The sequence below is a fragment of the Ruditapes philippinarum genome, unplaced genomic scaffold (genome assembly GCF_026571515.1).
Source record: "Ruditapes philippinarum isolate M1 unplaced genomic scaffold, ASM2657151v2 ctg268_1_1_1_1, whole genome shotgun sequence".
Taxonomy (NCBI): domain Eukaryota; kingdom Metazoa; phylum Mollusca; class Bivalvia; order Venerida; family Veneridae; genus Ruditapes; species Ruditapes philippinarum.
Genome location: NW_026859070.1, coordinates 273,569 through 291,996, shown reverse-complemented (window position 1 = coordinate 291,996; position 18,428 = coordinate 273,569). Strand labels below are relative to the sequence as shown.

The 18,428-nt window shown below is 31.1% G+C and overlaps 1 protein-coding gene across 1 annotated transcript; it reads right to left on the bottom strand.

Annotated features, from left to right (window-relative positions):
- Positions 1 to 1,277: 1,277 nt before the first annotated feature.
- LOC132755095 (cadherin-8-like) lies at positions 1,278 to 5,866 on the bottom strand. The gene is made up of 5 exons (XM_060745892.1): positions 5,730 to 5,866; positions 3,928 to 4,192; positions 3,424 to 3,545; positions 2,682 to 2,750; positions 1,278 to 2,327 (listed from the first exon to the last, which is right to left on the bottom strand). Exons 1-5 carry the CDS (start codon positions 5,782 to 5,784, stop codon positions 2,080 to 2,082), a joined length of 759 nt encoding a protein of 252 aa, XP_060601875.1. The 5' UTR covers positions 5,785 to 5,866; the 3' UTR covers positions 1,278 to 2,079.
- Positions 5,867 to 18,428: the final 12,562 nt, after the last annotated feature.

Below are 18,428 nucleotides of genomic sequence, written 5' to 3'. Positions count from 1 at the left end.
TCAAACTTTGGTTTAATCAATGTCTATAGAACAATATATGATTGCAGTTTCTACAGGATATCTAACAAGCACACGGCCAGAGCGCCAACAAAATCTTTCTGAACATTTATAAACAACATCAACATAATTGAATATCACCAAAATGTCTAGAGTTAAATGTGGTAAAAGCTATAAACGGGGTTAAATGTACCGCCTCATAAGAAGATTTGATCGCCTTCGAATATGCGAAAATTGTCCAATAGTGAACAAATCTACTCCAATACTATGAAAAATATGCGACAACGCTGCATTGTAGTTAATAGTCAGGGTGAACATATGATATTAGAATAATTTTCAATGATACATTTATTTTGCGACATTGGCTTATAACGCACTATCACATTTATTGGGCATGTTTGTCAAATGTGTGTTCTTATGATATTTATTAAATGGCATATCATATCATGTCTCTTAACCGTATTTATTGAAATTTGAGCATGATCGAACCAAAATTGACACATATATAAAACCATTTATACATGCACACTTGTAAGATTTGTTAAGTGTATTCCCTATGGTCGAGCTTTAAATTATGTGCATATACTCTATACTGTCATCTATACATATTTAAAGTTTCATACTATTTTTTTCTATGTTTTTTGTGCTAAATCGTTGTGCCAAATAGAGGTACATTTTCTGACCAGCGGTACACCGATGGTTAAAACAGGGCTACATGAGAAGTGGGTTATCAATGCATTTTAATGGACAATAATACGCGTCCCCACAGGGTCTGGGTGGTCCAGGTTTACCTGCAGAGGGAGATTTGACTGGCCAGCTTGGTCCCATGACTTATATCTTATTAATGTGAAATAAGCTGTAGGTACGGATGTTGGCTCAAATGGCTTAACATAAGGGCATTCATGGGTTTTAGGCTCAGTTGGGCAAAGATGGGCCGCCATCCCCACTAGAGCTGCCAGAAAACTCATGGAAAAGGTGATGTCAAACAGTTGCCTTCAGCAATGGGTCAAACGCACGCTACTGAGTCTATTTTAGATTTTTAAACATTTATGAGATTGTGAAAATGTGGAACACAGGTTGCCTAACCAAAAGGTTTGGACTTCCTCTCCTCTGGACCATAACTAATGCAAAATCAGTAAAAACGTAATTTCTACGATTGTAATCAAATCATTGCTGAAAAGGTTCACGCAAAAGCATTTAGTTAATAGCAAAAGTAGTATATTAAAAAGAACTTCTTAAAAAGAATATAAATATAATACGTATAATAAAACGTTAACATGTACAGTTGTGTATTGTTTAGTTTATTCTTACACGGAAAAGTTATACATGTGATATAGTTCTCATATGGTACAATCAATTTGAATGTTATTTGGTTTACGCAACAAACGTCAATCGAAATAAAATTCAAATTTAGAAAGTAGCAATGTAATATTGTGATAAAAGAACTATCGTACAATACATGTTTGTTAGGTATTTTTCTACTTACCTGGTAACGTTACAATACAATTTTTGTATTTAAACAACAATAGCGAAATGAATCAAACATCAATACGCTTGTATCTCATCACTGATATCACTTCGCTGCTCTAACTGTTACAGACATACACACAAAAGATAAAAGCACACAAGAAATACAAAGAGGCGAAGACTTTCGTCCATTAATTCAAAGCAATAGTCTAGAACATGTACTTAACATTAAAGTAAATTTTGAGCTTGTAGCTGTACAATTTCTCCTTTTTTAAATTTTTGCCATCACTCAATATATAAATGTAAATGTTGGTATCCGCAAAGTCATCACAATATAGATGCTCAAATTTAATATATTAGAATATGAATTTTTGAAATAAATAGCTGTGCTTACAGTTAACAAGTAGACGGTTATACTTTGTGTATCACTTTTTTCAGTCATGTTAATTTCCTTTATAAAAGTCCTTTTTTATACAACCTTTGTATCTTTGGAATGTTTAGCTATGTATTCATGATCATATTTGTTTATTAACATAAATTAATGATTTTAATGTTTTAAGGCAACTGATTCAATATATTTTTTTTTATATTTCACATAATTTTACAGTTTCAAACTTAGACCAAAAACGCGACAAGTGCCATTAAGATGGTCATGCTGGTTGCGACCAAAGCTGGTGCACCGTTACCACAGTCAGACTTTACGCTGATAGTGTATGTAGCTGATCCAGTAAGTTGTGTAGTGTCATCATCAATGGCATGTACGACAAGTGTGTAAGTAGATGTCTTTGACATATCAAGCGTTTTCCCTGTATTGACCTGGAGCACAGTAGACGAAATTGCAAAGTCTGTGTTTGTATCTCCAGCTGAAATATAAATGTTTGTGAATGCATGTAATAAACAAAACTAAAAAGCATTGATATACACCACATTTATTTTTGTTCCATTATTCTAATTTCGTTATTACGTTTATAGCACAATAATACCACATCATCTTTCTTAAAGACGATTTTTACGTAAATTGTGACGACCAATCTCCAAACACATACGTATTACGAAATTTCTTGAACACAGGAGACTAAATCACCATCGAATTTATGATGTTGTGTTTCGAAAGCTTTACATTGCCAGTCAGTTACACGTACAATGTATGTATACTGTATTTAGTAGTGATTTAGTAATGATTTATAAAACAACATGGCCAAATCTTGAATACTTACAAGCAATGCTGTATGTGATTATGTCTCCATCGTCTTGGTCACTTGCAGAAAGGGCAATTACAGATTTACCTTTAAGAAAAAAATAACAGTTTTGTAGAATAACACTCACTTAATGCTTCTAGAAATACATCCGTATTTCAATTTTATACCAATTTTCACAAATATATTTCTTGTACATGTGCAAATTAAGATTTATACAAAAAATATCCCAAAGTCAAAGAAATCCTAGATTTAAGCCTATGGTGTTGAAAACCTTTTCGTTAATTAAAATCTTCTCCTTTAGAAATATAACGTTGTTTTGTTGTTCTTTTATTTATTTAATTATTTATTTATTTTCGTTTTATTTTAGTGAAATAAGACTTATTTGTTTATCCTAATGAAATACATACTTAAATATAAGTACTAAAAGTACTTTTACTTTTACACACACATATAAACTAAACTTTTATGTGCCTCATTATTTTCCACTCTTTTTCATATACAAAAAGAAACAGTGAAATGTTGACTCACTAATTATATCAATAAGTTAGGGTAACTTTAAATATAAAAAAACTTAACTTAACAACAACAAAAAATATATAAGTAATTTGTCTGCGTTCAGAGCAAAAATGTAAATGTATGTTGCGACTGAACAATTGTCTTATTTAATGAATATAGGTCAGATGATATAAGTTTATTGAGGTTTATGTACCTGCTTAAAACAAACGAACACTTAAAGATATAAAAGGAAAGTAAAGATTACCTTCTGTAGAACCGTCAACTATGCACGTTGTATAATCAGATGCAGAAAACTCGGGAGCTTCATTTACGTCTGTAATACTGATTGTTGTAGAAGCTGTTCCAGTGGACCCGCCGGCAGTTGCGCTAGTAAGTCAGAGCAATGCTAACTATTATGATTGATATTAACTAGCAGTTACAAACAATAATAAAGTGACTGGAATGAAAATATCAGATACTCCTCCGAAATTAAGGCAACAATAATCATCTGAAAGCATATTATTACAATTTATCCCTTTATATTTTATCTCGTCATTACGATAGCAAAAACCATCATTATATAAACAAACCTACATTAAGTATGTTTCAAAATATTTTTGATTCAATTTTATGTACCTGTTTTAATTAAACTCGGTTTTATCCAAGGTAAAACATTTTTAATGACCAGAATTCAAACCAGAATAAAAATAAAATTCTTTCAGTCTAAATATATTAGGTTTTGGTATTCAATTTAAGTTGTAACACTTACACAATCGTTAAAACGTATGTAGGTTCAGTCTCAAAATCAAATGTTCCAGCAGCAAGAGTCAATACACCTGTACTTGCCTCAATAGTAAGTTTTCCCGAAGTCGCCTGTGATGCGATAGCGTACGTTGGTGTATCAGTGCCAGTTGCCTTGATTGTTACTCCGGTTGCAGTTCCAGTTGCTAGGCTTTCAGCGATAGTCGCAGTAGTTGCAGCATTAACATCTGTTGTACTTCCGGCTGGTTCCTCCCATGCCGTTATTTGTGCGTCTAAAATGAAATGTGCAATTAAATTTAAAAGATTTGCAATAACATATCATTGAAATCTTTTTAAGCCCTATCTTACAAAATATTTCTATAAAAGTTACCAACAGCAATTATAATGTTTTTGTTTTATAACTAGTATGATCGAGTCTGGAAAAAGTTGCAACATAGAATGTCTCTTTACTTAACATCCATGATTATTATACGTAAACAAAATAAAATGCCCCGGAACGAAATATTATGCTTCTATTTTAAAACGGGTTTAATCGTTTAGCAATGATTTTGTGGATGCACAATTCGCTTTTAACGCAATATACTACCATTTTCTTCCATACAAGATTTTTGAATTATTTGTTATGCGGGGTTTGTGAGTTGGTCCTGTGGTTGTTTCGTTTTGTATATGTTTTGACATGATTCTTCTGTTGTATGAGACTCCGTTAACGTGTTATCATTAGTTATCTCCAGTATTCATCTAACAATCATTTAAATATTATAAAAGCACAAAGTCCATTTTATCGGTTTTTAATATAGATTTTTTATTCATATTAAGAACAACAATTCCAACCGGTTAAAATAACATCTATATACATGTATGTGTTATTAAAATGCAGCGTAGAAAACTGCGGTCCCGTCGCTTTAAATGATTACCGTCTGACTGCCTGAATAGTTCTATCATCTATATCTTCTCATTCAAACCATTTTAAAAAAAAATGCCTTTAATAGTTACCGAATGAAAATACAACTTAAAACAGAAAATTGTTAAAGCTACCAATGAAAATGTATTTCATAGGTAAAAAATAACCTATTCGGCCAATCAAAAAGATTCGATTTATACTTATTAACACGGCAGCTGCCAAAAGACAGCGGTCTAATAATTCCTTTTGTTAAGTTAAACAGAGAACTTCAAATAAATATCTAAAATAAAATTAACGATCGATAACAACCATGTTGTCATTTATGTGACATGAATTATCGTAAATGTATCAGACGAGTAAATTACAAAAAAAATAATGATCTTTATTTACCTAATATGTAAGCGGTCTTGCTAATTGGTAATTTACTTATTTCTGCATTTCAATAATCCTTTTACGGTCAAGAAAATATTTCTTATGACAGATATCTCAAAAGAAGAAAATGAAAAAAATTACAGTATGACATATTCATTTTAAATATTAATTTTGCAGCAGATGAAAAGTGTTTTTTTACATTTGTAATTTCAATTTTATTTTCATGTCACTTCAAAATCAAATGTTTGTTACATGTCAAAAAGAATTTATAAGGCATTTGACATTGAATTATGATTTTTATTTTGTGTAATCAAAGTTTGAATTGCATTTTATTTTATGTTATTTAAGTTTGAATTTCTTTAGAACAATTAATTCCTGCTTACACTGTAATGTAAGAATTAAAAGGTCTATTGATTATCTTATGAAGCAATTACAAAATTTTCAGATTCATTATAATATATTTGTAATAATCATAAATATATGTTTGATGTACTTGAAATAAGAATTGAATTTTAACTTTTGTAAAAGTAACTTACCTGACGTTTTTAAGACAAGAGCAAGACAAATGACGACAAAAGTATATCTTTCCATTGTCGAACTATGATCCGTGCCTTCGTAAAATGAAATAATTTTTCCATCGATCCCGCCAATTTATACACAAAGTCCTGGCGGTTTCCATGGATCAAATAAACATTACAAATGCATATCCTAAATCAGTGTCTGAAGTAGTTAATAAAAAAATCATGTCTGGTACAATAAATCTTTGTTGTTTTATTATTAAAGAGAGCAATAACTATCTTATTAAATTTAAGCCCGGTTCTCCCTTATTCCCTCCTTTATATTAAAGGAGCAGGTAAATAAATATGATGCTTAAATTATTTTAACTTGTAAATATGTTTTTTTTTTATTTCATTCGAAAAAGGCATGACATTTGAGTCTTCGGTATCGGCCAAAGAATTTTGTAGGATCATAAAGGGTTATACAGTATTCAAAATCTATTCCCGAGTTAATGAAAGTAACCTTCAATTGTAATTGGAAAACAAATAGGTGTCCTCCTCCAAGTATGATCACGAAGACATGTCTTATTATGAAATGATTACGAAAACCTTTGGTAATTGTGAACACTGATGTTGCACGAAAAGTGTTAACTATGAATTTTTAAGTTCAAAGAGAGCTATTATTTTTTCAGAACCCATAATAGGGACAGTGACTCCCAAATACGATCCCCAAGATATGTATTAAATGAATTACCTTTGAAAATTTCACAAAGGGCCATAATTCAGTCATGAGTCATGTCAGTGTGAAATCATTGAAAAGGCAAATCAAAATAAAATTATCAGTTCTATATCATTTGCCGAATCACACTATGTTTTATACTGTAATATATATTTCATCTGTTATTATTAGACTAAAATTTCATTCAAAATTTTTTCTGTAAAAGAACTGGAAAGAATGCTCTTGTATGCCGGCCATGCTTACAGAATAAATGTGTTAGGTACGTTAAGGTTAAGGTCGTTGACTTCAAACTACTTGTCCGTCACGACTGTGGGTTCAAATCCCGACAGGGACCTTGTATTCTTATGTGGGAAAGCTATCCAGCTAACGTCTGTGGTTCTACTCATGTGCCCGTTCGTGCCTGAAATAATGCACGGAAAGGCACCTGAGGGCTTCCTCCACCAGTAAAGCTGGAACGTCGCCATATGACCTATACTGTGTCGGTGTGATGTAAAACCCAAACAAACAAACATACATACAGTCATACATACATATTATCATTCACGCACGCACGCACGCACGCTAGCATGTATGCATACATGCATATATACATACACGGACTGTGGAATGACAACACCAAAAATATGATCTAAATCTGCGTGTAAACTACCTTCAGTAGTTTTAAAATGCAAAACTGAAACCAATGACTTTTAATTCGAAAATAATCCATTTAAGAATTATTAGCTTCGGGCAGTTACATCTTATTAAATGTGTGAAGTTCCAAGAAAACATCTTTAGATAATAATGCTGTTACAGAAGTGTTACGCGATGCCCGTAAGTAAATTAGCTCCACTGTTCTTTGAAAATAATCGAGCTTAAATTATTGGCTAATAGCAAGTAATTTTGTTTGCCCTACATTCCCTAGCAAACAACTTGATAGCTATGACATTGCTAAAGCGAGTTACATAAGCATAATAGAAAACAATTCGTTAAAATGGCATTCTCTCATTAGGTCATTATGAGTATTAAGAATATACAGAGTGATAAAAACTAAAATTAATAGATAGATACAAAATCCCCGACCGCCAAGTTACTACATAAAATACAAATAAGATGATAAAACTTGGTGGGTTTTATTGCCCGTAAATCAAAAGAACAGAAGTGCTTAATAAAGATAAAATTGTTTTGACGACTATAAAGTTATCCATAATTTTATTTTATTGAGCTATATCTTTTTGTAGAATTTATAACAGGATACCAAAACTATATTTTTTAAGCGTTTGAGGCCAGGCTCATGCCACTTTCGATTTTTACACTTTACTACAAATAAGACTAATAGCAAATACTCCATATACTCAATTGTACAAATTTTACCAGACTATGCATGTATTTTATCAGTAAAAGACTAATCTTTTAAGGATGCGTGAGTACGAACAGTTGTTACAAACAAATCTTCCAAATGTAAATATCACAGCTCTCTAGATATTTTACTGTTGACTTAGTTCTTCATTTGAAGATTTAAGCACTATAAGCAGTATTGTAAAATTGTAATTTTTGCCATAAATTACGAAGCCAACCAATAAACATATTTTAAGGCTTAATACATTGATAATTCATATTGCTACTAAAAGCTGCCTTATAATTGTAAAAATGGGGCGTCCATACCCGAGTGCTTAAGATCTTGACTTCAAACCACTTTCCCCATACCGCCATGTGTTTAAATTCCGCCAGGTACTTTCTTGCTTTAAACATATTTTTATTCAAGATATATACACTTGCTGATAATTTATTTATTAAAGCAGAAATGAATTGGACCTAGAGCTTCAATAGCAAATGGTCGTCCTCTCCTTAAAGCTATACGTTCATATAATACATGGCCTATAATAATTTTAATTATACCCTATAAAGTGAAAAAATAAAGAAAAATTCAAAATTATTTACTTATATGTAAGAAAAGAGAATAGAAATAAAAAAATATATCAAAGTGCTAAAAGCACTTGATAACACGGACAAGAACAGGAAATTATGTGAATGCTGTCACAAAAGACCAACAAGTAGAGAGTTTGATGCTAAAGCATCAAGTCGCCGGATAGAAATATGATTGTTTTATCATAAATAAAAGAAAATATCAGTTTAATGGTTCGAGTATAAAGAAAAGAGGAACAATAAGTTGAGTAATGTTTATTCATAAACACGTTTTCATGTACTTGCCACAATTATATCTTTCTTGCTATAAACTTTGTAAAAGAGTTTTATGCAATAAATTTATGTTATGTTATAATTAAACATCATATATGAAGCAAACTTGCTTAGCAATTTTGTCAAGAAACTGTTATCATTATTAAATAAGCAAGTATTGTTTGGCAATATTTACCCGAGACTCAATAATTTTCGGGACTTACATAACTTATTATAATTAATGTTAACGATTTTTTTGTAAGTATAATTACATGTATAATTTTATCAATTAATATTGCTCGATGGCCTAGTGGTAAGTATGAAGAAGTTGTAACCTACATAAATTATGTAGTAGGTGCAAGTTCGAATCTTGGACAAATCCTGTGTGTAGTTTTCATAAATTGATTTTTATTATATCTTTCAACTTTATGAAACATAAGTTGATAAATGGTGTGTTTCATTATAGCACTTTTTTATTTCATAATTTTGATAACCATTCACAATGTGTTACCTGTATGTCTGTCTTATCAGCCATTTGTTACTATTAATAGATTTTATAACAATAACATACAACGTGTAGTCACGTGATTCTGGGAGAAGCTGTTTATAATAAATAAGATAAAAAAAATAGAATAGGTCTCATAACATACAAACAACCAGATAATTTAAAAGTGTCATTTCAAATACCATGCATGATTTATTTATCATAAAATAGCAACGCTTGACACTTTGAAAAAAAGGAAAAACATCCCTAAATTCAATGACTTATCCATAGGGATACGTCATTTATTCATTTTATAAAAATTGTAATGTTGCTTTTTACGATGTCAATATTTGAATATTTCATTTCATTGAGCAACATTATTGTATGTTTGAATTTTTGAGATTACTGAAAACAATTGTAGTCTTTAATTGTTCGGTAATTATTATGCCTTTATTTACAGAAATTAATGCCTTCTCCTACCATAGGTTTAATATTAAACTGTTACAAATATAGTCGCCGGTTTCTACCGGCGACTAATAAATCAATCAAATTCCATGTCAGGGATATGAGCTTTGGAAAATGGTCTCTAAATATGGTTACAAACATGGGCTTTTTTGAAAATCTTTGTCGCACCAAGTTGTTTCTTTTTACTTTAGATTTTTGCTAAAGCCTTTTGAAGAATTAAATACAAAGGTTTATATAGAGGATATTTGTTTGTTTGTGTGTAAGATAAAATTTTATTTCATCGAGTGGGCTTTACAAAAAGTATTCTGTTTTTAAAGATTACGATATGAAATAAAATTACATCTTTCACAACAAACAAACACATTTTCTTTTTTATTGTATGCTTTAAAAGGACGAAATTTCCTTAATATTAACTTTAATATTAAAATCTGTTTTCCCAAATGGTAGCCTCTATTAGTCGAATTTCTCATAAAATACAAGAAGTCTTGGGCTGATCTTTTTATGTTTTTAGAAAAAAGAAAACTTATTTGAGGATTGTTACAGATAAAAAAAAATAAGTGTTGACATATGTGTAAACATTCAAAAAGCGGCTAGGAAATTGGAAAAGATGGAATTGTTGAAAGGCTGCCTTACGAAGCTAGGTTTTTTACTTACTAGTATTCTTCGGGCTGATTGCTGTCATTGGTTTCAAGATTTCATATTGCATTAGGCACTTATTGCTCGTATGATACTTTAATATGCCCAAATGTCATCAATAGCTGTTTTGCATGTGGAAGGATTTGTATTAAAATGAAACAAAAAAAATTAGAGACGATATTTGGTGATTGGTAATTTGAATGATTGAAGTTAATTTTCTTCTTTTTATTTCTTTTGAAATTCAAGTTATTTATCAAGTTTAGCTTAGCTTTTCTCTTAATAGCCCTGACAATGTCAAAATTGTAAGTAAAAATGAAATTGAGGTCCCACATGTGTAAAGACTTCAAAAAGTAGTTTCGTCATTGAAAAGTGTGAAATTATGTTTTGATAATTTTCACTTAGAAATTATCAAATATTATTTTCACGGATGAATTAGTAATCCACTGAAAAGCATAAAACAAAATTCAGTAAAATTATATGCCGGTCTTATGGGCCATGGATACTGATTTTCCTTTTCTAAAACTGATGTGGCATGTTAAAGTTTCAAATGTATACCACAAGTACATGCATTTGTACATGTTGTTCTAAAGATTGGTGTTACTTTCAACACTTAACCAAGAATTTCTTACCTTCATAAAAGGCCTTTATTTCAATATAAATATATGTCAGATTCACGGGGCTCGGAGAATGACCTCCAATTATTATCACATTTTCCGGTTCATTGATCATTTTGTCAGAGTTTTGGATCTTTCATGATTTTAATTTTTGAAATTTGTCTGGACTACTCCTGATATACCACTTATGCAATTTCAATGAAACTTTACAGGATTGATCGGTAGGTCAAATTCCTGTGCATATCACACAGGTTTTTAGGTTGAATGAAGTTTTGGCCAGCATGAAGCGACACATGTGATCACTAATCGTTCTTGTTTGATAATTTATGTTGCACCAAGAATTGTTTAAGTACACAAAGGTTATAATTAAGCAAATCCATCTCGGAGTTACGGATCTTGGATAAAGTACCTTGGATAGTGGCATCCATTTATGATCTCCAAAACATGCATTTAGTTTAAAGTTGATACATTCAGTATAAATGAACATCAGTTTTCATAGACTACTTTAAGCAGATTTTTTCAGTTCAAGATGGGCTCTGACAAAATCAGTGGTAGAGTCGTTGACCTTTGATCTGCTACTGTTGAAGATCTCTAAGACATGTGTGAAGTTACAAGCAATTATCATTTATAGTGGTTTATAATTTAAATATGATGATATACAAGATGCTGCACCCAAAACTTTAATCACAATGTTATGAAGGGGACACTGACGCCAAGAGGAGTAGGATAGCCCAACTGTTCCAAATATTTGAGCCGAAAAATAGTTGAGCTAAAAAAAAATTCATGAGTCAGTCTTTTTTTGGAACAAATGACATGATACGTTACAATATACTCAATTCATTTGTTAAATATTTCGTCTCTTATGATTATTTTGCATAAACTTTTTGAAGGATTAAATACCCTTCCTATTCAGGGAACATTCAGAGGATGGAATAATTTAATTAACATCTCTATTTTCCAAAATAGGTATAAATGAATAAATCCCTAGCCATAACCAGAATCTAAGAAGTCTAATAGCTAATACTGTTTAAAGATTTTTAAATTGTGCATTCATCTAAAAGAAATTTGAAAGTATTATTAAAATTTTGATTTTAATAAAATCTATTCTATATGGCGTATCTATGGAGTGTGTGCAAGTATGAACGATTTATTACACACTTTAGTTCCCTCACAAATTACATTTATTCGTGTGTTTTTCCTCTTTAAGATTCACATGTTTGTTGTGTAACAGAGTTCAAAAACAAGCATTCTCAAAGGCCATCACTCAATTTTCGTTAAATACCAATCTTTGATAATAAGAAGGACGATTTATCAATTATCGCCCTCTTTAGTTTACGCACAAATTACAACATTTATCCGTGCCATTTGTGTTATTGAGTCACAAATCTAGATTAATCATAAGTGGTGGTGGTTTTGATACTTATCCTGTAGATCACTGGTAAACATTTTTATTCTTCTCATATCACATAAAGATTATATGGTCACTACTCTAGTATCAGTTTCATCTTAATCGACTCACCAATTAACTACATCCCTCAAGTTACTACAGCCAACGGATAAGCAATTTCACATTCTTTATGGTGCTTAGTTCTAGAAAGTGAACATATTTGACGGTAGAATTTAAAAAGTTCTTTTAAACGTAAAACTGGGATGTGATCCTCATCTTGATGATTTGTGTTAGGTAGAAATTTCTTGTGATAACGGAAGAATATATGACGTTGTTAAACTTTAATACTTACATCATTCTATTGAAGACGGGTTGTGTTCATAATTAATAAATATTGGTTTATAAAAAGGTGCGCTTTTGAACACGAAAAACTATAAAAAAAAAATTTAGTATTAACAGTAATTTTAGTATCATCATGTAACTTTTGTAATTCCTGCTGATTAACATATTTTAAGGCTAAAATATTATTACCATACTGATTCTATTTACAACCGTAAACACTTTGAAAATGAAGTTGATATTTTTGAGACACTTCATTTCCTCATAAATAAAGCCAGTATATGCATTATGTTCATTAGTATCAACAACTCTTGTTAATTTTTGCACAGGGAATGAGGGAAGAATGGGTTTCTGAAAATGTCTATATTCTAAAATGACTGAAGTTACATATTCTTATTTAATGACTTAAATCGTCCGTGTGTATCCGGTATCATGGGATCGTGCAAATAACGCAGGAATTGTGCAAAAGTATCGCAGAATTGTGCGATTCTGTGACCAAGAGAGGACCACGGAAAGTAAATGAACCAACATTTTTCATCAAATTGAAAGAAATTAATAAGCCTATACAGCTGAAGTGACATTATATTTCAAACGTCACCATAAATATTTCCATGAAAGTGTTTATTTTTCAAGATCACTCGTGAGAATGACGATCTGGCCAACGTATTAATGGCGACTTTTGTGTTTCGTCCATATATTTAAATACAATGATGTATATATTACATTATGACTTTTGATCCGAGTCATTTGCCAAACTACAAGTGTCATATTACGCTTAAATTAGTTGACGGTAACGCCGAATTCGTTACCTCATATCTCATTATTTTACCTGCTTCACTTTAGTGTTATACGACACTAATAGTTTGACAAATGTCTAAGGTATACTGAATATGTAGAAAATAAAGTTTTAAATGCATTATTGTACTTATTAATTTCGACGAGACACAAGTGTTGCCTTCAAAACGATAGCCAGGTCGTCATTCTACGAATGATCTAAAAAAATAACATATTCCTAGAAAAAATTGTAATGCTGGCCATAACGTTGAACAGATCAGATTTGGCGTTACCTTTGTGTTATTTACACATACCTGCGTTACTGGGATTGCGACGGAAGCAGTGGCAGTGACGTCAAACAGTTAAAACCTATATTCGAAAAAAACATCTTCTTATAGTAAGAGGATATTTTTTCGTTTGTGTGAAATATGGAATATATTTTCACGAAACATGATAAAATGCCACATATTTCACGAGCCGGGACGGGACGGCGAGTGAAAATATGTGGCATTTTATCATGTTGAGTGAAAATATATACATGTACCATATTTCACGAAAAACGAAAAAATAACCTTTTTTACGGAATTCCATAAACGACAGCCTACTGTTTACTGTCAACTGCCTACTGTCAACTGCTTACTGTCAACTGCCTACTGCTTACTTTCAACTGCTTAATGCTTACAGCGACTGTTTAATGCTTACTGTTCATTGACGAATGCCAACAGTTACACCTGTCGAATACCCGACTATCTGCCTGAAAGTAAATGTTGGCTTTAACGTACTTCTTCCAATGTGTTTATATGTTACAATGAGGCCGTTTGAAACAGTATTGGTCAAGGAATTACAGTACTCTGTATCATTTATGAAGACTTTGACTGAAATCTTGGGACTCGTTACATTTATACATTTACATGTATAATTCTCGTTATACTAAGCAGAAATATAAGTATATATCTTTGCAGGCATCTTGAACTTTTCCAAATCATAGACCTGTGAACTTTATAAAAACGTTATCAAACCAAATATTACAAGTTTTTTCTGTCATTAAATCTTGTTTGGTAAATTTGAGCTACCAAATATAACTGCTTGCTTAATTATTTATACATGTATATCCCTGTTCAAGCTTGTAATAGACAGTCATTTAGATATATCTACCATATAACATGTATATTATAATATTTGTTCATTAAATGATATTGACCCTACCCTATAACTATAGTGCTTAATGATATTTTTAAACGGAGGCCTTGTAGTTTCAAGAACGTCGTTGTTTTTACATTTTACATTTAAATTACAACGGTCAGTTTTATGTTCGCATTTTGAAAATAATGCTATCATGTTTTGTTAAAAAATTATCTAGATAATGGTGCTCAAAACATAGATATATAGATTTTCAGACAAAATCATTTTATATACCAGTCACGTCTCGGATTACCAGTAGTTTATTCTGATAATTGTTAAACGTACTGGGAAAGTATACACACTTCATGGTTCAAATCATACATGGAACCGTTTAGTTCTATCTAAAAAGTTTATACATGTACTTGTTCTGGTGATTGTAGACCGTACATTTATACCTTAATTCTACAAAGCCTTAGATTTGACTCAAGAAAACGTTTCTTTAGTAGATGTTAAAAAACTATACGACAGATGCATGATGACTAACATGTCAATTATTGTGTTATAATGCATAATAAAATCATTGAAAGATCTTTGAGTTACGTGGGCATTACTATCCAGCTAGCTTACAGAACGTCGGTGGTTCTACTCAGGTGCCCGTTCGTGCTTGAAATGATGCACGGAAGGGCACCTGAGGTCTTCCTCCACCAGTAAAGCTGGAACGTCGCGATATGACCTATACTGTGTCGATGTGACGTAAAACCTAAAAAAGGTGGGCATTATTATTTAATACAAAGGAATGTTAGTACTAGTATTTGTTTAACGATATGATGAACTGCGGTATCCTAAATTTGAGGCATTTCCGCATGAAATTCTTAAGTTTTTGCAGTATTGCCTGTGTTACATTCTGATTTTTATAACTTATGATAAAGGCATTAAAACCACAGGAAAGAAAACAGATTAATCAATATAATTATTGATGGACGACCGTCCTTTTATTTCATTGTCTTAAGAAAAGAGAGTTTAGGTTAATTTGTAAAGTTGTTTTGAAGAAAATATTGAGTTAACTTGCCAGATGTTAGAGCTTCAGATGTTTTTCTTATAGAACTAATAATATAACGTAATCTTCATCTTCCTAATACATACTTTTCGCGATCCTATGCATTTAAAATTGATGGACTAAGACACTATTTAAATCTGGACAATGTTGAATATTGTTTTTTTTTCCAACTTGGTCATGTTACAACATTCAACAAACAAACTTTGCTTTATGATTAACACATGTCATAATTTTGTTTTCCGGGGAGCTAATCATAAACAAAATTACAAGAAAATTATGATATTTTATTTTTAAAGAACTTTTTTATTTACAATTAAAATGAAAAACAAAATACACTTATTGATTATAACACCACATAAAAAGTATGTTTAGTCCCAACAATGAGACCAGTAAGCTAATATTTTCTTGTATACATCGTTATTTAAAAATAAAAATTATGACACGCCTGTAAAAAATCAAAATCTATATAAAATATTTGTAAAGTTTCGGGGAAAGTAATTAATATAAAAGCAGAATTATAATTAAAAGTTCTGTTATGAATTATATAATTGTTATGAGATTAATCATATTAATGTTAATATACTCTGCAATATAAATTGATATACACGTTGTAAGAAAGGTAACTTAAAAATGCTTCATATTATACAATAAAAGCTCTACACTATCACGATGTCTTGGAACTGTTTACCTTAGTTGTCAAACTTCTAGAACCCTGATAGAAATAGTATTGACTTTCATTGGATGATTCTGGCAAATACGAAGGCAGATTTGCTCATTGGTTTTACTTGCGGTAATTGCAAAAAGAAATAGAAAAAATAACCAACCTTAAAGTTCACTTTTAAGTGTGTTTGTTAACAAGATAATTATAAAAATTATATAAAAGATGGATTTTAAACAAACACGTCAAAAAATATATTGTAACATTAACATGATTATTTTGTCTATCAGAAATTTTTAAGTAAATTTAAATAGTTATAAATCTATTATTTTTCAGAATTTTTCAATAGCACAATGGCTTTTCATAACAGTAAAATAAGCTGATCCAAACTGTAATTTATCACTTCATGTTTGCACTCTTTATGTCATTGAAATATTGAACGTTTTTGAAACAATTTGAATACAGCCAAGTTTGTCTTTGTTTATGCTTTCAGAAGGGAGCCAGTTAAACTCGTCTATAAGAACAAATACATTTATGAAATCCTTTTCCTCTTCCATTGTAATTTTAATATTTTCATACAGGTGTATTGGAACTGTTGCTTGTCTGTGAAGTCAAGTATAGGCTGTTCCTCCATTGAAATGTTTCTGTCAGATTTATCATCCTCTGTACTGGAATAAAATTGATTCTATAATTACCTTCAAAGCACATATCTTTGCAACCTAAACTATCAAGAGTGCAATCAACTTAACAAAAATGCATAACATAACATCTAATAAGGAATTACACATTTATAAGCTATAGCTAACAGCCAATGAAAACTGAACCAAAATGACCTCGTAAATGAACTCACACATTTTTGATTAGCCTAAATTTCGCCAATGATTTCACCAGTATATTACAGATATTCTTCTAGAAATGTTGTCTAATGAAAGTTTAATAAACTATGAAATTCTAAATAAAATAAGGGAGTGTTGACATAATGGTCCAGATGATATAATGGTCTAAAATGAGTCCTATATTTGACAATTTATCAATCACCTGTGCAAGAGGCACGTGGAACCATTTCATAACATAATCAAAGCAGTGTGCAATGGTGGGACGTACACAAGTCATTGCAATGAATTCGAAATTACAAATTATTAGGCTATAAAATGATCCTTTTTAATTTACTTACCATTGTTTTCCGCAAAGTTTACCTTCAACAAAATGGCGAGCGCACATGTGTGTACATTCGGAATACTTCTATTTGATCCATACATAGACTTAGACTGTCAATAAGCAGTAAGCAGTCGGCAGTGAGCAGCAGGCCGTCCAGTTAGCAGTAGGCAGTGAGAAGTAGGCTGTCGTTTATGGAATTCCGTACTTTTTATTTAATTTCATTATCAAAGAAAAATGGTTACGAACCCCTTGCTTGTTACGCAACTGCAATTGTACAGCGCGCAGTAATATAATTATTGTCTTGTTTTGCACGCGATATTTAGTGCTACATTGTGACGTCACGTAAACAACTCTTTAAACGTCTGTACAGCGTTAATGACTGAATTAAAGATATTGGTGTTCGGATTTATTTTTAAATGGCGCATACTTTTAAATCAAAATATGAAAGGAAAATTCACGGTCAATTGACTGCTTTGAAGCATAATCACAAAAATAAACTTACAGGAAATTAAAAACCTTTTTAATACACTTAAGGTAGAATTTCATTGTAAATCATAGTCAAAGATTTGAGATATGATTATTTATTCATATTAACCTCATTATTGGTTATATATTGATAAAAAAAACCCGACAGACACAGTTTGTAAATATTTATTACAATAAAATATGAAAAAGGTATACGCGCAGAGGTTAGCTATAATTAAAATTCCCGCGCTAAGTCGCGGTGGTGCTTGGGATAATCACTTGATACTGTAAATGGCAGCCATTTTACGATACGAATCCTCGAAAACTTTATTCTGCCGAAAAGATATGAAAAAATACTTGCAATCCAAAGTTTGCTGGCTACATAAAGATTATCGATTTACTCTTTGCACACTTTTTCTCTGCCTGAGTATAATAATATTGACGTGTTTTCATTGGCTTAAACCATCACGTTACCAATACACATGTAGGTGTGAACTAATTTCGTGTTCATTAAAACTATTCCGTTAATAGACATATAACAATCTTATTTACAAATGAATTGATAAAACAACAATCCCAGAAGCATTTAAGATAATAACAATCATTGGAAAAAAATAAATGCATATAAATTGTAAATTTGTGTATCACAACTCACCCCCTAAACAAAACATAATAGACTCAAC

Coding starts and splice junctions, on each gene's coding strand:
- LOC132755095 (XM_060745892.1), bottom strand. CDS start 5,784: ATGGAAAGATATACTTTTGTCGTCATTTGTCTTGCTCTTGTCTTAAAA. Junction 4,193..5,729: donor TCTTGTCTTAAAAACGTCAG/GTAAGTTACTTT, acceptor ATTTCATTTTAG/ACGCACAAATAACGGCATGG. Junction 2,328..2,681: donor AATCACATACAGCATTGCTT/GTAAGTATTCAA, acceptor TTTATATTTCAG/CTGGAGATACAAACACAGAC.